General features: G+C 40.2%; 1 protein-coding gene across 1 annotated transcript in view; it reads left to right on the top strand.

The window, feature by feature from the left end:
* Positions 1-22,514, top strand: part of LOC134357403 (long-chain fatty acid transport protein 6-like) — an 88,767-nt gene that overhangs the window by 33,783 nt on the left and 32,470 nt on the right. Inside the window, exons 3-5 of the mRNA XM_063068952.1 lie at positions 2,101-2,259; positions 4,981-5,105; positions 6,671-6,865. Coding sequence (XP_062925022.1) covers positions 2,101-2,259; positions 4,981-5,105; positions 6,671-6,865 — 479 coding nt within the window. The remainder of the gene's footprint in view (positions 1-2,100; positions 2,260-4,980; positions 5,106-6,670; positions 6,866-22,514) is intronic.

Here is a 22,514-nt window from a genome sequence, read left to right as displayed (position 1 = left end):
CAAAGGTGCTGTTCAAAGTTAGATGAATCTATGAGTCATTCTGGTTGCTAATCCAGTATCTCGACTACTGCACTACCTCTCGTCTTGAATATACTGGGCAATATTGGTTGGTTTCACCAGGTATGGAGGATGCCTAAAGTCACATGCTGATAATGTGCACTAAGGGGAAAAGCTCCAAAGAACACATGCAACTTTTCCAGAGGTATGCACGGGTAGATCAAGCACTGGTGAAGCTGAGACAAAATGCTGAAGGACTTCTGCATTACCCCTTTATAGCAAATGTTTTTATGGGCCTATAAATTCTTTTAATATATTCATTAACCACAATTTATCAATTACCCAGTTTGTTAATATAATTAGCCAATCTAAATTAACACATTTACCATAATTATTTTAAATAATAAACTTCCACCTAATTTCTCTTGGTTCTCTTAAACAAACCACTTTGTGTCCTGTAACTTGTCTAACTGCATCTACTCTTGTATGGGTTTTACTTTACATCCTTCTTTAAATACTGATAAACAACAGGAATTCTGCAGATGCTGGAAATTCAAGCAACACACATCAAAGTTGCTGGTGAACGCAGCAGGCCAGGCAGCATCTATAGGAAGAGGCACAGTCGACGTTTCAGGCCGAGACCCTTCGTCAGGACTAATATTAAATACTGATGATATTTTTTGACATGATAAAGCAATGTGCATGATGAGCATCCTATGTTCAAGCTTAAACATTTATTCCCTCCAACCCCAGTGTAACATCATTTGATAACATAATTACTTGCTTCACTGTTGAACCAAGAGCTTCCTTCATTTTGGGCAAGTGTAGCTCGTACATAGTAATAGCATTATTTGCATGCTATTGAAGATACACACTATCCTGACTTGGAAATCCATTACTGTACTTCCTTTCTTGCTGTGTCTAAATCCTTATCTAGCAGAATAGTACATTTCTGGATGACAGTGTTAGACTATAAAAGTGCTAGTAGCAGTTCACCAGTTTCTTTTCAAATACATTTAGGGGTTGCAATAAATACAAGTCTTGTCAGCAATACCCAGGCACCATGAAATGAACAAAATGAAAAATAACCCATTCTGATTCCAATTCCACTCCCATGTTGGTCTATGGCGTCCTCTACTATCAAGATGAGGCCACTCTCAGGTTGGAGAAGCAACACCTCATATTCCATCCAACCTGATGGCATGAACATCGATTTCTCTAACTTTTGGTAATATCGCCCCTCCCCCTTCTCTCTTCTTCCATTCACCATTCTAGTTCCCCTCTCACCTGTCCTGCTTATCACCTGCATGGTGCTTCTCCTCCTTCCTTTTCTCCCTTGGTTCCATCTCCACAACTATCAGATTCCTTCTTCAGTCCTTTACCTTTTTCACCTGTTGCCTCCCAGTGTCTCATTTCAACCTCTTCCTCATGCACCTTCCTTCCCCTTCTTCTAGTTTGTACTCTTTCCCTTCCCTCCACTTTTTTATTCTGGCTTCTTCCTCCTTCCTTTTCAGTCCTGATGAAATGTCTCGGCTTGAAACGTTGACTCTTTATTGCTTTCCATAGATGCTTCTGACCTCAAGTAAGAAAATCTACAGATGTTGGAAATGCAAGCAACACCCACAAAATGCTGGAGGAACTCAGCAGGCCAGGCAGCATCTAGGAAAAAGAGTACAGTTGACATTTCGGGCAGAAACCCTTCAGCAGTACTGTTGAAGGGTTTTGGCCCTAAACGTCGACCATACTCTTTTCCTAGATGCTGCCTGGCCTGCTGAATTCCTCCGGCATTTTGTGTATGTTGCTGTCTGACCTGCTGAGTTCCACCAGCATTGTGCATGTGTTACTCTGGATTTCCAGCATCTGCAGAATCTCTTGTGTTGAAAAATAACAGCATGTTGATAACCAATACATGAGATAGGAAAAAGGATTAGTGTTTAAAAATTGGAGATGTATTTAAGTAATGTATGTTGTTAAACTTTGCTCCATTTTATCAGAAGAAAATAATCCTCTGTAAACCAGTAAAATATTGTGGTATTTGCATGTATCTTTTTTTGTCATTCATGTAAAGTTTATTTCTTTCAAACTACTTTTTCATGTTACCAGGCTTACCAAAGGCTGCTATAGTAACCTGTCAACAGATCTTGAAGGCAAGTGTTGCACTGGGGACTTTTGGAGTCACTAAGGATGATATCATCTACATGCCGCTTCCTCTATATCATGCTGCGGCCTCTCTCTTAGGAGTCTGTGGTTGCATTGAGCTCGGTATGTTTGCTCCTGGAATATATTAAATGACCAATTGCTACTTTAATAAATTGTCATGAAAATGAATTGACTTAATCCAAAACTGATCTTTGGGCAGGGTCGAAGTCTGCTGAATTTATCTTGTGGAGTCATAACACTTTTCAGCCTGAGTATCAACTAGGTTCAGTACTCATATCCGTGATTGGCAATCCAGTACTGCTAAAGTATATTTGGCATTTCTCTTGGATGAGGATAAATTGGCTGTCTTTTTTAATGTTACACTTGTGAGTTTAAAAACTCATTACTATTGGAATTTGTGAAAATGCAGAGAGTTGAGATTTGAGTAGTCAATAACTTACAGTTTCTTTCTATGAGACTACTTGTGAGTATTGACATTCTCCTAAGTGACCTAGCTCTTAACTTCCCAAAAGACATTTGTATATCCAAATGTCATTTGACTGTTGTCACCAAAGTTGTTTGTTTGTATGCCAGCACCTTGGGTAAATCTGGAAGGGAAAATTATCTAACAGCCATGTGTACTTTTCTAAGAGCAATCTTCACTCAGGTTAGTGGTTGAGAAGGGAGAATTAGTTGATTTTTCTACTCTTTTTCTCCTTCTGTGGGTCTTTGATAATTCAAAATCTTTGAAGATGAATTGAACATTATTTAATCTTTGAAGATGAATTGAAATCAATTAATTTGATGTAAATCGAAGATCAGGAAATGCATTCCCCTTTTCTTAACATCTTACATAATAGGAGTCATTATAAAATTATTACTTGGACTAAACACTAGAAGCAAGCTGGTTTCCACTGAAATATAAGCCAAAAAAGATTGAAGATCCATAGAAGAAGATGCATGGAAAGAGTTAATGAGAGGAAAGAAAAAATATCAGATGATGGTAAAAAAATCAAAGTCAATGGAAATAGGTATCAACTTCCAGAATGAAGGAAGCTGATAAATAATTTTCAACATAAGCAGAATGTGTTACTACTTTTGCTGGTAATGTTTAACAGAAGTCCCAAAGCTTGGCATCAGGAAGAGATTAAGAACCTGCTACTCTGCCCTCTGAGCTGCATCACTGGAATGCAGACGATCAGTGTAATCCTTGACTTTGTCAGTCGGAGCCAGGACATGGCCTCACCAGCTGGCAAAGCTGTTATGCCATTGCTTAGCTGGACCAAACACTATTCTGGATCAAACTGATATTAGAAGCTGGGCTGCAGTAGAAACCTGTGCCTTGGTCCAAGATAGAAGAACCTGCTTGGCCTAAGGGTAGGTGACTAGCATTCATAGAGCCATTGATTTATCCTATCGATCAATATTTTCTTTGATGCACTGAAGAACTGCTATGCTTTCCAATATTTTCAGTTTTAATTTCTTTTTAGTGCAATTCTGTATCACTTGATGCATTTACCCATTGATGCAATCAATATTGGTCTTTCTTTCTTTTTAAATCTTTTTATTGAATAAGTAGACAAAAAGGTAAGCCATATAAACATTAATACAATGTTAAAATATAATAAAATTCCAGAAGGTATCAATACCAAAAAAAATACTACAAACAATGTAATTTAAACATAAGAAACCAAGATAACATAATAGTATACTAAATTTTATATATATCAATGGAAAAAAAGAAAAAAAACCCCGAAAAAAAAAACCCACCGTGCAACTAACTAAAAGCAAAGCAAAGCAATGGGCTAACTTGAAACCAAACAGAGTTAAACTTAAAATCACGTCCTCAATCCCGACCTCCATTAAAAACAGTGAAAAAAAAACAAGGGTATATATTACATTAAATGAAAATATCGAATAAAAGGTCCCCAAATCTGTTCAAATTTATATGAAGAATCATAAAGATTACTTCTAATTTTCTCCAGATTCAAACATAAAATCGTCTGAGAGAACCAAAAAAAGGTAGTTGGAGCATTAAGCTCTTTCCAATGTTGTAAAATACATCTTTTCACCATTAAAGTAAGAAATGCGATCATTCTACGGGCTGAAGGGGAAAGATTACTAGAAATTTTAGGTAGTCCAAAGATAGCAGTAATAGGGTGAGGAGAGATATCTATATTTAATACCTTAGAAATAATATTAAAAATATCTCTCCAAAAAGTTTCCAAAGTAGGACAAGACCAAAACATATGAGTTAAAGAGGCTATCTGCCCCGAACATCTATCACAAAAAGGATTAATATGCGAGTAAAAACGCGCTAACTTATCTTTGGACATATGTGCTCTATGAACCACTTTAAATTGAATTAGGGAATGTTTAGCACAAATAGAGGAAGTATTAACTAATTGTAAAATCTGCCCCCAATCATCCACAGAAATGGTAAGCCCCAATTCCTGTTCCCAATCTACCCTAATCTTATCAAATGGAGCTTTCCTAAGTTTCATAATAATATTATAAATCATAGCCGATGCACCTTTCTGACATGGATTGAGGTTAATTATCGAATCTAAAATATATGTAGGAGGAAGCATTGGAAAAGAAGAAAGTATAGTACTTAGGAAATTTCTAACTTGTAAATATCTAAAAAAATGTAATATTGGTCTTAAAATTGGTACGAAATATTTCACCATTCTTTCATAGTTTACACTCTGTTATTAAACTTTATCCTTTTCCCTGCAGCAGTAATTATCTAGGAAACTCAGATAATTAACAGTATATGAGTGGGGGAGCTGTTTTAAAGCCATTGTCCAAATGTTTAAAAGCTGTATTCTTGTGCCCATTCAGGTGCAACATGTGTGCTGAAGAAGAAGTTCTCAGCCACCCAGTTCTGGAATGACTGCAAAAAGTATAACGTTACAGTATTCATGTACATTGGAGAACTCTGTCGCTATCTCTGTAATCAGCCAAAGGTATTACTTCTATGATGGAAGTCTTTCTTTCCCATGATTTTGGAAGGTTATGAAAACTCCTTCAGTTGTACTGCAGGCAGGAATATGAAGGTGTTCACTGTTCTTTTTTTGTGCAGGAGCAGGGATTTGGGGATTGATGTGCCTGTTCATTTTTATTTGAGCCGAGAGGGGGATTTGGGGGTTGATTGTCGTGCTGCCTTTCTTTTCCTTCTTGGTTTCATTACTACCCAGAGAAAAAAGAATTTCAGATGTCTACTTTGTCAACTAGTAAATGAAACCTTAAACCTTTGATTAGTGCAAGTCAGCATTTACCCTCAAAAAGATATTAGACTACTAAAATCAGTGTTTCATTTAACTTAGCGTGTGTACCACACAAGAACTTATTTGCTTGTCAGACATGTAATTTTTTGATTGTCTTTATTGTAAATACTGTGCAACCACGAATATTGAATACTGTTTGAATTCCTAAAAAGAAAAGTTGTTTGAGTCTTTGATTTTATGATAAACTTTTGCTATCTGACAGATGAATTAATTGGTGGAAAGTGTAAGATTGAAGATTATTAGTGAGAAGTAGGAAGATAGAGAAATAGAGTCAAATGAAAAATAACACTTTCCAGTGTCTTTATTGTTATTTTAATGGAGAGTTTGACAGGAATTCTGCATATATTTTAATTAAATTTAGATTAGTTATTTATTACTTTGGTAGCACAAAACAGTACCGCGTTAAATACAAGTTCCTTAGATTGCCATTTCTGCGAGTAATAAAGAGAGCAAGTTATTTAGCTTTAGACTACAGAGAGTGCGTAAGCATGCTGGTGAGGATGAAAGGAATATTTCTGATAAGATGAGACCATGATTGCATGAGGGTAAGTTACAGAGGTCATCCAGTTCCTTATCAAAACTCTGTGTTCTTTCTGTTCGTTCAGCTGATCAGTCACACCCCTTTCTGCACTTCCCCATATATTACAGAAGATGGACCACCTGTACTTTTATCGCTGCTCTTCCCAGCATCCAGGAATCCAAACAGATCTTCCAAATGAAGTGGTGTTTCACTTGCATTTCTTCTAATCTAATTTACTCATTCAATGTCCACAAATGCATTTCCTCAACATTAGAGACATCATGGGGGGGGGGGTGGGTGGAGAAGGGATGTCCTTTTAAAACGGAGATGAGGAGGAATTTCTTAAATTCTTTAGCCAGAGAGTGGTGAATCTGTGAAACTTGTTGCCGCAGGGAACTGTGCAGGCCAAGCCACTGGGTATATTTAAGGCAGAGGTTGATAGGTTGGTCAGGGCATGAAGGGTTACAGGGAGGAGGCAGGAGATTGGGGCTGAGGGAAAATGGAACAGCCACAATGAAATGGTGGAGCAAACTTGATAGGTTAAATGGCCTAATTCTCTTCCTCTATCTGATGGTTTTAAATGCAGGTAGGATAACAGCTTATAGCAGTATCTGTTTTAAGCTGCAGTGGTTACCTTATGCCTAATGCGTAATACACAATTTCTGTTCCACTTTAATTTATTAAATTGTGCCATTAATCTCTCTTCACCCTCTTTTGATTACAGTCAGAAGGAGAGAAAAATCACCAAGTACGCATGGCTGTTGGAAATGGCATAAGGTCTGATATCTGGAAAGAATTTCTCATGCGTTTTGGCAACATTAAGATCTGTGAGTTTTATGGTGCAACAGAAGGAAATGTTTTCTTCATGAATCACACAGGCAAAGTGGGAGCTGTGGGACGAAGCACTTTTCTTCATAAGGTGAGCTAGTATTTAGTTCATGGATAAATTGGCTGGATGATTTTGTTTAATATTTGCCTCTAAGGGAGACTATTAAAACAATTTCTGGATGAAAATATAGATTGGTGGGTTAGTAAGTTTGCAGATGATACGAAAATCAGTGTTGTTGTGGATAGCTTAGAACAGTCAAAGAATACAACACGATCTAGATCAGTTGCAGATATGGGCGGAGAATTAGCAGATAGAGTTTAACCAGACCAAATGTGGTGTTGCACTGTGGTAGGTCAAAAGCATAGAGCCAGTACACTATTAAGGGCAAGATCCTTAACAGTGTTGAAGAGCAGAGGGATCTTGGGGTCCAGGTTCATGGCTATACAGATATGTAGAGTGGTTAAGAAGGCATAGTACATGCTAGCCTTTATTAGTCGGAGGATTGAGTTCAAAAGTCAGGATGTTATTTTGTAGCTTTATAAAACTCTAGTTAGGCAACATTTGAAGTATGACATGGAGTTCTGGTCACCCCTTTATAGGAAGCATGTCGAGGCTTTAGAGAAGAGCAAAAAGTTCACCAGGTTGTTGCCCGGATTAGATTACAATGTGCTGTAATGAGATGTTGGACAAACTTGGGTTGTTTTTTCTGGAGTGCTGGAGGCTGGGGGGTGATAGAGGTTTTATAGGACTGTGAGAGGCATCAATGGAGAGACAATATTGTTTTCCAAGGGTTGAAATGTCTAATACCAGAAGGCATGCATTTATGGTGAGAGGGGGTAATTTCAAAGGAGATGTGAGGGGCAAGTTTTGTACACTGAGACTAGTGGGCACCTGAAGTGCACTGCCTTGAGTCATGGTAGAAGCAAAGACGTTAAGAGACTTTCAAGAGATGTTTAGATGGACACATGAATGTGAGGGAAATGGAGGGATATGGACAATGTGTAGGCAGAAGAGAATAGCTTTGTTAGCTATATGATTACTAATTTAATTGGTTTAGCACAACATTCTGAGTCGAATAGCCTGTTTCTGTGCTCTGCTTTCCTATGTTATAATTTTGGGAGTAAAATTAATTGAAGTGGATGCTTGACAAATTAAATGACTTCTATTTACAGTGTTCGACTCTAAAATCCCTGCTCACCCATCTGAAACCTTGTTAGAAATATAGCAATGTACTGCAGTTTAAAATATAATTTATACAGGTTGCTCTTTGATGGGTTATTTCTTGCAATTGTTTTCCTACTAGCATTAATATATATGCACCTCTGTCCTTTGACTGGGAGTGGGTAGATATTCAAGTGATGCCAAGCTAAACAAGTAAACTAAAAATTGCTGGAGAAAGGAAGAGTGAAGAACTAAATAGCATTTGCAACAGATCCATATCCGAGGTACAGATTAGTTTCAGATTTCGCATTTAGTCAGTATAAGGTGGGGATTCTGTTCCAAGTCTTTTAATAAAGAATATTTTGAATTTGGCTACAGATAAATTTGGGCTATTTCTGTCTTTTATTTGTGCCAGAAAACAAAAGAACTAGTATTGATTGAGAATCTTGCCAAATAAACATGCTTTATGAATCATGAATCCTATTTTCAAATGTAACCTCCACTTTTGTAGAGAAGAGGCAACTGGTTAGGGTAAAAGTAGTCACTAAAGGATATTTGCATTTATTAGTGGGATATTAGACTCCAACAAGATTCGCAAAAAGGGGAATAAATGCTTATGGTTGATTCAGAATTGGATGCTTACTATATTTCTTTCCAGAATGAATTTTTTTTCTTTTGAGTAAATAATGCATATTCAGGTAGGTTTTGAGTGCTTTGCTTAGTTTGATCAATTAATAAACCGTTATGAGTAAAACTAATCTAAATCATACTGAACAAGTAAATTTTATGTTTCCCTGTAGAAGATGGGTATAAAGCAAAAATATGAAAATTAGCATGAAAATAAACTTACCATAAAGAATAGAGGTAATAGTAGGGTCTTTGGAGCAAGTTACTGAGATGCAAGAATTCATAGGAACTCAGACAATCCTATCCATCATTGTCTGATGTAATAGGAAGATAATTAAATTTTGTCCACAGTTTAGGAGGTATTCTGTTCAGCAGTTAGTCGTCCTTTCAATTATTCAACATCTCATTTAATTATTGAGAGTGACTGCATATTTTACTTATTTATAAATCTGTGTATTCTTGTACACACAGTGGCCACTTTATTAAGTACAGGTTTCCCCCGCCATCCGAAGGAAGAGCGTTTCTATGAAACGGTTCGTAAGCCGAAATGTCGTAAAGCGAAGAAGCAATTACCATTTATTTATATGGGAAAATTTTGTGAGCGTTCGCAGACCCAAAAATAACCTACCAAATCATGCCAAATAACACATAAAACCTAAAATAACAGTAACATAGAGTAAAAGCAGGAATGATATGATTCCTCGTCCCACCCCACTACTTGTTAAAACCCTTTTCTTAATTCCTCTGTCTCCGCTGCATCTGCTCTCAAGGTGAGGTTTTTCCTTCTAGAACGAAGGAGATGTCCTCCTTTTTCAAAAAAAGGGGCTTCCCTTCCTCCACCATCAACTCTGCCCTCAAATGCATCTCTCCCATTTCACGCACATCTGCTCTTACCCCATCCTCCCGCCACCCTACCAGGGATAGGATTCCCCTTGTCCTCACTTATCACCCCACCAGCTTCCGTCTCCAGCACATAATTCTCCAAAACTTCCGCCACTTCTGACGGGATCCCACCACCAAGCACATCTACCCCCCCCCCACTGCCCCACTTTCTGCTTTCTTCAAGGATTGCTCCCTACGCGACTCCCTTGTCCATTCATTCCTTCCCACTGATCTCCCTCCTAGCATATTTCCTTGAAAGTGGAACAAGTGCTACACCTGCCTCTACACCTCCTCCCTCACCACCATCCAGGGCCCTAAACAGCCCTTCTAGGTGAGGCGACACTTCACCTGTGAGTCTGTTGTGGTCATTTACAGTGTTCGGTGCTCCTGGTGTGGCCTCCTGTACGTTGGTGAGACCCGACGTAGATTGGGAGACAGCTTCACTGAGCATCTGTGCACTCCATCCACCAGAACAAGTGGGATCTCCCAGTGGCCACCCATTTTAATTCCACTTCTCATTCCCATTCTGATATGTCTATCTATGGCCTCTTCCACTGTCATGATAAGGCCACACATCGGTTGGAGGAACAACACCTTATATTCCATTTTGGTAGCCTTCAACCTGATGGCATGGACATCGATTTCTCAAACATCCCGGAAACACCTACCCTCCATTTCCCATCCTCTTTTCCCTCTCTCACCTCATCTCACCAATCAACTTCCCTGCTCTTTTTTCCATTTCTTCCCTTCCAAGTTTCACCTATCACCTGGTGGCCCTCTTTCCCCTCCCCCACACCTTTCAAATCTACTCCTCAGCCTTTTTCTCTCCAGCCCTGCCGAAGGGTTTCAGCCCAAAATGTCGACTATGCTTTTTTCCATAGATGCTGCCTGGCCTGCTGAGTTGCTCCAGCATTTTGTGTGTGTTGTTCGGATTTCCAGCATCTGCAGATTTTCTCTTGTTTTAAGTTAGGGGTGATGTTTTATACCATGATGATCCTATTACTAAGAAGACCTTTTATTCAAGCCATTTCTAATCAACCTTTTTAATCCACAAGGTAAATATTTGAAACTAAAAGGTTCCAGAGGCTCAGTCTTAAGAGTTAAAAAAATTGCTTGTGTAGAGTGTGCTGATCCAGAAAGTTAAGGCATGAGGGATCTATAACATGCTGGCAGACTGGATCCAATATTGGTTAGGGGAGAGGCAGAGAGTAATGGTGTAAGGATGTTTATCAGCTGGAAATCTGTAACAAGAGGGATACTGCCAGGATGGGTGTTGAGACCTTTTTCATTTGTAATATATAGAAATAATTGTTTAGGAATATAGAAGTTATAATTAAGTTTGTAGATGACATGAGAAATAGTGAATTCATAAAAAAGGATTATAGTGGTGCGGTCGCAGATGGAATTTAACAGAACAGTACATAGTAAACTGGAAAAACTGGTGTTGCTATGAATATAGCAACTAACATTGGCATGCCCAGTGCTCTTTTAATTATGATTTTGGTGTTCCAACTTTCACATTCTCCCATCTCCTCTCTCTGTATCCCAATACATGTGACAATAATAAACCAATTTCATTTGCAATTCAATTATAATTCCAAATTTGTCTTAGTAATTCATCAGTGGTAGATCATAAATTCCTTTTCCTTATACTTATGTTTTCTATATATGACTACTTGAGGGTAATTCCATATCTAAAATATCCAATTTACTATTTTCTTATCAAGGAACCAATTGTTATTAAGAATACTCCTGAAGAAGTTAGTTAGGCATTATCTTTCCAATCCCATGCTTATGTCACTAAAGTTCTATAACAATTAAAAAATATTGAAATATTCCAATATTTTGTAGACAGTAGTGTATTTTCCAATCATAATGGTTATATACTATTGGTAGTTTTACCCAAATAGATCAACGTGATATGGTCACTAACTTCCTTGATAGCAAGTTTTTAAAGAAACTGTGTACGAAGTGGCAACTGGAAAAAAATGTCCCCATCCACTTGATGCCCCATCTGTCGACAAAAACAATTCTCATTGGGAGTGAGTTTTGCTTGAGCCAATGAAATGAAACAAGATTTAAGTGGAGCAGCCATTGTGGGAGACAGTTTTAGAGCGGAGGCTTTGGTTTGAGAAGCTTCGGCAAAAAGAGATGGAAGCACAGGAGAGAAGCAGGTAAGGATTTTTCATAATAAATAGTTCATTCATTGTATGATGTAGGAGATCATGGTCTCTCCATAACCATGATTTTTCTTGGCAAATTCTTCCACGGAAGTGGTTTGCCATTGCCTTCTTCTGGGCAGTATCTTTTCAAGACAAGTAACCCCAGCCATTATCAATACTCTTCAGAGATTGCCTGGTGTCAGTGGTTGCATAACCAGGACTTAAATGCACCAGCTGCTCATAGGACTACTCACCACCTGCTCCGATGGCGTCATGTCTCCCTGATCGGTCGGGGGGGAGGTTATTGGGCTAAGCAGATACTACATCTTTCCCAAGGTTGACCTGCAGGCTATCAGCAGGATGGAGCACCTTACATCACCTTTGGTAGAGACGTATCTCCACTCCACTACCAACATTATATAGAGTATTTGTTTTAAATAACTAAGAAGAAACCAGATCACAACATATTAAATAAAATAGGGATGCAGGAACAGGTGATGCATTGTAGCTGCCTGATGTGGGAGCTGGTGGACCTCATTGTGGGTTTCTTATTATCTAATCTCCAACAAGTGTTGGCTGCTCAGGGAATTCAGGCTCATTTGATGACCTGGGAACTGAGCAAACTTTGCGATGCTTCAGGGAGAGGGGAGGTCACCTAACACTGTGTTTCAGGAGGCAGTCACACCTGTTAGATTAAATACTTCAAGTTCTGTCTGTCATCAAGAGGGTGTGTCTGCACATGAGGCAGGTAGGTAGGGGGAATGCCAGGGATAGTGCAGGAGGAGCATTAGCCCTTCAGTTTACCCAACAAGTCTGAGATTGTGGCTCCCTGTGAGGATGAGAGTGATGTCCGTAGAAAGGATGAGCAACTGAACCATGGCACTGTGGTTCAGGGAGCCATTCAGGATGGGGAAGGGAATCGGGGACAGTATTGTCAGGGTAATAGACGCAATTCTCTGTCACAAGGATCAAGGCTGTGTTATCTTCCTGGTGCCTGAATTCAGGACATCTCCTCTGACCTCCGGAGGAATTTGCAGTGGGAAGAGAAAGATCCAGTTGTCGTGGACATGCGGGTACGAATGATGTCGGATGAAAAATGAAAGAAGTTCTGTTGAGGAATTTGAACATCTAGCAGCAGAATAAAAATGCAGAACTAAAGAGAGAAAAATCTCTAAATTGTTACCTGAGCCTTGTGCAAATTGGCAAAGGGTATGAGGATCAGAATGCCTAACATATTGCTCAAAGATTGATGTGGTAGAAATGGATTTGAATTCATGGAACATTGGCACTGGTATTGGGGAAGGAGAGAGCTGTTCCGAGGGACGTGATCTATGCTGTGACCAGGGTCCTGGCAGATCACGTAACTAGGGCTGTGGATTGTGCTTTAAACTAAGCAGTAGGAGGATGGATTCAATAGTTTGTAAAAGTAAGGATAAAGTAATAGGGGAGAGTGCTTCTTTTCACATTATACATCGATGATCTGGAGGGTGAAGTTGAAGGCTTGTAGCTAAGTTTGTGTTTGATACAAAGATAGACGGAGGGGAGGTAGTGTTGAGGAAGCAGAGGATTTAAACAGATTAGGAGAATGGGCAAAGAAGTGACAGATGGAATATAATGTAGGGAAGTGTATGGTAATGCACTTTGGCAGAAGGAGTAAAGGCATAGACTATTCTCTAAATGCTCCATGATGACCACAACCTTGTGTTGGTTTGGAAGCTTGCATGTCTCAATGGCCTAGAGAGCCACATTGGCTGGAGTCAGTGCTTTATGCTTTGGCCCTTGGTAGGGTCACCCATGCCAAACAGGTCAAAGAGTTGAGTACAGATTAAGAGTGGTCGGTCAGTCCTCCAGGTTCAGGGGTTCAGCTCAGGGCTAACAGCCCTGACCGGTAAAACAAAACTGTTACGGAAACAGCAATGAAGAACCCTTCTGTATCTGAGTGCAATGGTATTCCAGAGTCTCTACCCAGGACTTGCGTAACTGACGTGTTGAAAAGCAAGAGGAAGCCCTGAACACTGCCAGAGATGGCAGACCGTCATTGCTGCCCTAGACACCAGCATTCTAACAGTCAGTAAGTAAGTATTCTCTAAATGGTGATCAAATTAAGAAGTCACAGTTGCAAAGGGATTTGGAAGTCCTCGTGTAGGATTTCCTAATGAATAACTTGAATTGGTTGAATTGGTAGTAAGGAAGGTAAATGCAATGTTAGCATCCACTGTGAGAGGACTAGAATATAAAAGCAAGGAAGTAATGCTGAGGCTTTATAAAGCATTGGTGAGATTGCACATGGAATATGGTGAGCAGTTTTGGGCCCTTTATCCAAGAAAGGATTTGCTGGCATTGGGGTGGGTCTAGAGGAGGTTCATGAGAATGATCCTGGGAATGAAAGGGTTAATGCATGAGGAGCTTTGATACCACTGGGCCTGTTCTTACTGGAGTTCAGAAGAATGATGGGGGGTGGTGGCGTCTCTCTGCAACCTATCGAGTATTGAAAGACCTGGATAGAGTAGATGCGGACAGGAGTCTGGGACCCTGTCTATAGTGGGGAGTTTAGGACCAGAGGGTATAGTTTCAGGATGGAAAGACATCCCTTTAGATAAGGAGGAATTTTTTTTAGCCTGATGGTAATGAATTTGTAGAATTCACTGCCAGTCAGCTGTGGAGGACGTCATTGGGTATATTTAAAGCAGTGTTTGATAGTTTCTTGAATAGTAAGGTTGTAGGGAGAAGGTAGGAGAATGGGGTTGAGAGGGGTGGTAAAGCAGCCATGATAGAATAGTGGAACAGACTCAGTAGGCTAAATGGCACAATTCTGCTCCTATGTCTTATGGTCCTATAATTTTTTTTAATTTAGAATTTTTAGAAGTTTGTTCAAGCAGTTGACTAGGTGGTATTATCAAAAGTTCAAAGTAAATTTTATTATCAAAGTATATCTATATATATCTATCTGACCATGATACAACCCTGAGATTCATCTTCTTGTGGGCATACTCAACAAATCTATTGAGTAGTAACGATAATAGAATCAATGAACAACCACCCAACTAGGGTATCCAGCCAGAGTGCAGAAGACAAGAAACAATGCAAATGCAAAGAAGAAGCAGTAATATAAATAAATAAATAAGTGTAGCCCCCGGTAAGCCTCAGGCTCGCTCAGCTCACTTTCATCTAGGGGAAGCAGCCTTCGGCCCCGCCAAACTGGGAATCAAGTTTGTGTGGATGCTGTGTGATGTACCCTACCATGCCAAATATCAGACAGTACACCATATGCGATTTACAGAATACAATTTATAGATCTTACTGGAACTATGTAATTAATAGAGATACAACACAAAAGGAAAAGTAAAAGGCGCCAAACTTATCAGAGTTCAACCACTTCGTGCACAACCGTTGGAGCTCAATGAACGGGGTCCTCTTTCCACCATGCGATCTCCTCCGACCCCCTCGACCCGTCGTCTGGGACCAACCACGGTGGTCGATCAGACGCTCCACACGAGTCTGTCCTCGTCTCCTCTCCTCGCCAAAGACCCTGGGCCTCGGACTCCTGCACGGGATCCGTTCCGCCGCCCAGCTTACAGCATCGCATCTCCTCTCTCTGTCCCCATCGCGCCTTCTGCCCCAAAGCCCGCGAAAACAATATCTTACAGACACACAAGTAAGAATAACATCTATCCTAATTGGTTAGCAAACGAATACAATTCTCATTAGCAGTAATTATAATCCAAAACAAGCTGCTAGAGAGAGAACCACTGTCTCAGCAGTTAACATCACAGAGAAGCCATTTTATTTTAACATAATGAAGCCATTTTATTCACTTTAGCAGTAACAGAAAAGAAGAAACCCCTTACATAAGCAGTAAATATCAAGAGATGAAAAGTTCATGAAAGTTAGTCCATTAGTTGTGGGAACATTTCAGTTATGGGGCAATTGAAGCTGAGTGAAGTTATCCCCTCTGGTTCAAGAGCCTGATATTTGAGGGTTAATCACTGTTCCTGAACCTGGTGGTGTGAGTCCTGAGGCTCGTGTAGCTTCTTCCCAATGGCAGCAGTGAGAAGAGAGCATGCTCTGGTTGATGGGGGGTCCCTGATGATGGATGCTTCTTTCCCATGATATTGTTTCGTGTAGATGTGCTCAATGGCAGGGAGGGTGTTGTCACATGAAGAAAGTCGCTGGAGAGAAGCACTGGTAGATAGGAAGCAGTTTTTTATTTGACTAAATGAGACACAGTAGGCATCATATTGAGACCTCTTTCAGAGGAAAATAGGCCTCCACGACCCAACACTACAGGACATTTTATGCACTAAAGATCAAAGGACAATATACAATGTATCCACAATGCTTCCTTTGAAATAAACACAAACTTCACACCTCCCATTTTGCATCCACACCACAGACATCTAAATGCATTTTAATCAGCATTGTCTGGTCTTCCTATTAACTGCGATTCATGGCTTTTAGGAACCCATTGTTCAGAGCTGCATTTTAAATTTAATGTACAGTCCATATTCACATTTGAAGATTGGTGGCTGGAGTCCGTTGCTGAAGTTATTTGCTACATGTGCTAACCCAAAAATGCCCTAACAGCGGGTGTTACCCACATGGACTGGGCCATATCCATACCCTTTGTTGGATTTTCTGTCCAAGGACATTAGTATTTCCATACCAGAATGTGATGCAGCCGGTCAATACACTCTCCACTACGCATCTATAGAAGTTTGTCAAAGTTTTAGGTGCCATGCCAAATCTTCACAAACTTAAGAACGTAGAGGTGCTGTTGTACTTTCTTCATAACTGCACTTGTTTGCTGGGCCCATGACAGGACCTCTGAAATAATATCACTTAGGAATTTAAAGTTACTAACTCTCTGCACTTATGATTCTCCACAGAAGACTGGCTCATGGAGCTTTAGTTTCCTTCTCATGAAGTCCATAATCAGTTCCTTGGTTTGCTGACATTGAGTTCGAGGTTGTTGTTTTGACACCACTCAGCCAGGTTGCTCCTCCCCCACCCACCTACCTTCCTCATCACCTGGTCTCACCTATCACCTGTCAGCTTGGACTCTTTGCTCCCCAATCCCCATCTACTTATTCTGGCATCTGCCCCTTCCTTTCCAGTCCTAATGAAGGGTCTTGGCACAAGGCATGACTGTTTATTCTCCTCCGTTACATGCTGCCTGATTTGCTGAGTTCCTCCAGCATTCTGTATGGCACCCAACATTTCTGGCATCTTCAGAATTTCTTGTGTTCATATCTGCTAATCAAGTTTATATGCTTCTCACTTGATACTATAATGCCTTGCTATTTTGGGTTTTCTTCATTAAGTCTTCCATTGTATTTCCAGTTGATGCTAAGTTAATGAAGTTCAGAATCTGATATCAGTTGATCTTCTCTTGTTTCCCATTCATTAAACAGAACATTCATAACATTACCATTATCACTTTTCCAAAGATTATCCAGAGTTTTGTAAGATGCATCTATCATTTTATTAAAGAAGCTCTTGAAGGTCCCATAGAATTAAGTGCACAACTTCACTAAGTATTATTGTCTTGATAATGATTTGAGATGGTAAGCATTTTGGAAGGCAATGCAATTAGCCAGCCTCAATATTGGTATCACATTCCTGCCTCCATTTTCAAAGGTTATGATAATCCAAACAGGCTGAAAAGAACAGTAGAATTGTACTTTATATAGAGTGCCTGTAAGTATTCACCCCCTTGGAAGTTTCTTGTTTTATTGTTTTACAACTTTGAATCACAGTGGATTTAATTTGGATTTTTTGACACCAATCAACAGAAAAAGACAGTTTCATGTCAAAGTGAAAACAGATTTCTACAATGTGATCTAATTTAATTACAAAAATAAAACACAAAATAATTGATTGCATAATATTCACCCCCCCCCTTAATATGATACATCAAATCATCACTGGTGCAGCCAATTGGTTTTGGAAGTCACATAATTAGTTAAATGGAGATCACCTGTGTGCAGTCAAGGTGTTTCAATTGATTGTAGTAAAAATATATCCTGTACCTGGAAAGTCTAACTGCTGGCAAAATCTATACCATGATAACAAAAGAATACACCAAGCAATTCTGCAAAAAGGTTATTGAAAAGCACAAGTCAGGCAATGGATGCAAGAAAATTTCCAAGTCACTGAATATCCCTTGGAGTACAGTTCAGTTAATCATCAAGAAATGGAAAGAATATGGCACAGCTGTAAATCAGCCTCGAGCAGGCTGTCCTTAAAAACAGAGTGACTGTGCAAGAAGACTAGTGAAAGAGGCCACCAAGAGACCTATGATAACTCTAGAGAACTTACAAGCTTCAGTGGCTGAGATGGGAGAGACTGTGCATACAACTGTTGCCTGGGTGCTTCACCAGTCGCAGCTTTATGGGAGAGTGGCAAATAGAAGGCCATTGTTGAAATAATCTCACATGAAACCTCAGCTAAAGTTTGCCAGAAGCCGTGTGGGAGACTCTGAAGTCAATTGGAAGAAGACTCTATGGTCTGATGGAACCAAAATTGAGCTCTTCGGCCATCAAACTAAACACTATGCGTAAGCCAATCACTGCACATCATCAAAGACACGCCATGTCAACCGTGATGCTGGAGGAAAACCTGATGCAGTCTGCAAGAGAACTGTGACTTGGGAGAAGATTTGTTTTCCAGAAAGACAATGACACCATGTATAAAGCCAAAGCTACCAAGGAATGGCTTAAAAATGACAAAGTTAGTGTCCTGGAGTGGTCATGTCAGAATCCAGACCTCAATCCAATTGAGAATTTGTGGCTGGACCTGAAAAGGGCTGTTCACTCATGGTCCTCATGCAATCTGACAGAGCTTGAGCAGGTTTGCACATCTGGATACTACAAATTTCTGGAAAAATTACAGTGTCCATATGTGCAAAGCCGAGAGGGACCGATCCACCTAGATTCAAGGCTGTAACTGTTGCCAAAGGTGCATTTACTAATTATTGACTTGAATGGGGTGAATACTTATGCAATTAATTGTTTTGTGTTTTATATTTGTAATTAATTTAGATCATTTTTTAGAGATCTGTTTTCACTTTGCCATGAAAGAGACTTCTTCTGTTGATCAGAAGATGGAGAGGGACGTGAAAGCACAGAGGAACATCTGGAGAAATTTCTAAAACGCTCATTCGCTGCTGTCGTTACTGCGTGGTCGGGAATCTTTCGGAGGGTGGGCCTCAAAATCCCCGGCTTTGCCTACTGTTGGCGACCGAGATTGAGGTCAAATCATTTGGACAGAGATGGCGCTCAGTACTTGGTGTCAGAGAGCTGATCAGAGCTGGAAGTTTTCGGATGACTCAGAGTCAGACTGTGGTCGGCATGGCAGGGAGTGTTCTTTCTTCTCCCGTCTGCGTGAGATGTGGGACATTTGAGAGACTTTTGAACTTCTACTGTGCTCATGGACTTCTTCATCAAGTTATATTACAGGTTTCCCCTGCCATCCGAAGGTAGAGCATTACTATGAAATGGTTCGTAAGTCGAAATGTCGTAAAGTGAAGAAGCAATTACCATTTATTTTTATGGGAAAATTTTGTGAGCGTTCGCAGACCCAAAAATAACCTACCAAATCATGCCAAATAACACATAAAACCTAAAATAACATTAACATATAGTAAACGCAGGAATTATATGATAAATACACAGCCTATATAAAGTAGAAATACTTCTCTACAATGATTGCCTGCACAGATATCTGTAGCGAAAGTCCCACACAAGCGCTGTTGGCATAAACGCGCTCTCCGGTAACCTTTAAACTATGAAGCTGCCAAATCTATCAAATAACAGGTAAAAATATACAGCCGATATAAAGTAGAAATAATGTATGTACAGTGTAGTATCACTTACCGGAATTGGGAAAACAGCGCCGAGCACACTGATGATGGTGTGTTAGACTGAGTTGTCGCAGGCTGGGTGGTGCAGTGGCCCCCACCCTCTGGGCCGCCGACCCAATACACTGCCACGAAGAACGCAGCGGTAGCCAGGATGCACACAGCACATCGTTAAGAAAAAAACCGAAATAAACATCCTAATTAATTAGGTACTGCCCGGCACGTAAATGGCGCAGATCAGAGGCGACTGCCGATTGCATCGCCTCTGATCTGGGCTGACAATTACGTGCTAGGCGGCACCTAATTAATTAGCATGATTATTTCGGCTTTTATCTTAAAGATGTGCTGTGTGCCTCTCGGCTACCACTGCGTTCTTCGTGAATCGGTACAGTATCTGGGGCCCGGGTGTTGGGGTGGTGGGACACGGGGGTATCATCTCATCGTCGATTAGGGCAGGCAGCTCATCTTCTCCTATGACTGCCCACCTCGATGTCGAAGGTCGAGGTTTGTTGTCTGCTGTGGCTGATGCGGAAGGCTTGCTTGACTGCTGAGCCTCGCACATTTTTCTATCATACAGTTGTTTGTAAGCACTCAAACCATCCTGCAAATATCCCCTAAACCAACGTACCCTTTCAAAATTAAAGTCGTACTTTATCATTGCAGCGAAAATCTCACGCAGTTGCTTCACCTTCTGCATTCGGTTTCGATTTTTATCCTTCCCTCTTCCAATTGCTTCAGCTCTTCATCTATCAGTTCTTGGTCATGGGATGCCAAAACCTCTTCGACATCATCTTTGTCAGCTTCACAAGCCAAACTCACTTTGTCCTTGCTTCGTTCATCACAATCGAAATGCTTAATTATGTCTAGTTTTACGCTAAGTGTAACACCCTTACTCTTTCAGGCTTTTCCGACACCTTAGAACTCATCTTGCTAACGGCTGCTCAATGCAACGTGGTTAAGCAATGCCGTTCCGAATCCGGGGCAGAGCGGCTGCTCGGGGCGCGCGCTGCCTTTTATCGCGCACTGCCTTTCTTCGTAACAGTGAAGACACCTTCTGAAAGCGAAAACAGGGTACTAATGTAGGTCTTTCGTAACAGTGAGGTTTCGTAAAGCAAACGTTCAAAAAGCGGGGGACACCTGTATTGTTGCACTGTTGTAACTATATGTTATAATTAGGTGGGTTGTATCAGTTTTTTCAGTCTTGGTCTGTCCTGTGTTTTGTGATATCACACCGGAAGAAATATTGTATCATTTCTTAATGCATGCATTACTAAATGACAATAAAAGAGGACTGTTTGTCTTCATAGTCTAAAAGTCAAAAAGCCAAATTCAATCCACTGTGTTTCAATGTTGTTACACAATAAAACATGAAGAACTTTCAAGGGGGGTAAATACATTTTATAGGCACTGTATATTCTTAAATCTTTCAATTAGATTTACTTGAAAAGTAAACTTTGGCTGAGAAAGATCCTTATATGAAGGAAGGACAGCTTCAAACATTGTTTCTTTTGGCAGTCAAATAATCCAGATAATCTGTCATGTACAGTCAGATGACAATAAACTTGAACTTCAAAACTATGCAAAGGTGTCAAGTATGCATTAATGTAGCTAATTTCCTTTTGTGATTGAGTGTGAAGTGCATTCACAGAAGGAGAAAATTAACACTGGTAACCTTTAATCTAATATTTACTTAGGCATAAGACTATAATATATAGGAGCAGAAATAGGCCATTTGACCTCTCGAGTCTGCTCTGCCATTTCATCATGACTGATCCATTTCCCTTGCATCCCCAATCTCCTGCCTTCTCCCCATATCACTTCATGCCCTGACCAACCCAGAATCTATCAACCACCTCTCTTAAATACACCCAATGATAAAGCCTCCACAGACTCACCACTCTCTAACTAAAGAAATTCCGCTTCATCTCCATTGGAAAAAGACACCCCTCTATTCTGAAGTTGTGTCCTCTAGTTTTAGACTCTCCATCTTCTCTACATCCACTCTGTAGAGGCCTTTCAACATTTGATAGGTTTCAATGAGGTCATCCATCATTCTTCTGAACTCCAGTGAGTAAAGGCCCGAGTGATCAAACGCTTTTCATATGACAAGCATTTCAATTGCAGAATCGTCTTCGTGAAACTCCTTTGAACCCTCTCCAATGTCAACATATCCTTTCTTAAATAAGGGGCTCAAAATTGTTTAAAGTACTTCAAGGTGGATAAGTCACCTGGACCAGATGGACTACATCCCAGAGACCTGAGAGAGGTTGCTGAAGAGATAATGAATGCATTGGTCATGGTCTTTCAAGAGTCACTTGATTCTACATGGTCCCAGAGGACAGGAAGATTACAAATGTCACTCCACTTATTAAGAAGGGAGAAAGGCAAAAAAAAGGAAATTATAGGCCAATTAGCCTAACCTTAGTTGTTGGGAAAGTGTTGGAGTCTATTATTATGAATGAGGTTTCAGGGTACTTGGAGAGTAAATAGTAAAGTAAGTAAAAGTCAGCATGGTTTCTGTAAAGGGAAATCTTGCCTGACAAATCTGTTAGAGTTCTTCAAGGAGGTAACAAAGTGGACAAAGGAGAGGCAATGGATATCATTTTCTTGGATTTTCAGAAGGCATTTGATAGGCATTTGAAGGCAAAGACAGGTGAGAGTAGATATAGGACCGATAGAAAATGATACTGGAGAAATTGTAATGGGAGATGAGGAGATGGCAGAGGAACTGAACAAGTATTTTGCATCAGTCTTCACTGAGGAAGACAGCAGGATACCGGACACTCAAGGGTGGCAGGGAAGAGAAGTGTGCGCAGTCACAATTACGACAGAGAAAGTACTTAGGAAGCTGAATAGGCTAAAGGTCGATAAATCTCCTGGACCAGATGGAATGCACCCTCGTGTTCTGAAGGAAGTAGCTGTGTGAGATTGCGGAGGCATTAGCGATGATCTTTCAAAAGTCGATAGATTCTGGCATAGTTCCGGAAGACTGGAAGATTGCAAATATCACTCCGCTATTTAAGAAGGGGGCAAGGAAGCAAAAAGGAAA

This window comes from Mobula hypostoma, chromosome 16 (genome assembly GCF_963921235.1).
Source record: "Mobula hypostoma chromosome 16, sMobHyp1.1, whole genome shotgun sequence".
NCBI lineage: Eukaryota > Metazoa > Chordata > Chondrichthyes > Myliobatiformes > Myliobatidae > Mobula > Mobula hypostoma.
This window is presented reverse-complemented; position numbering and strand designations above follow the sequence as displayed.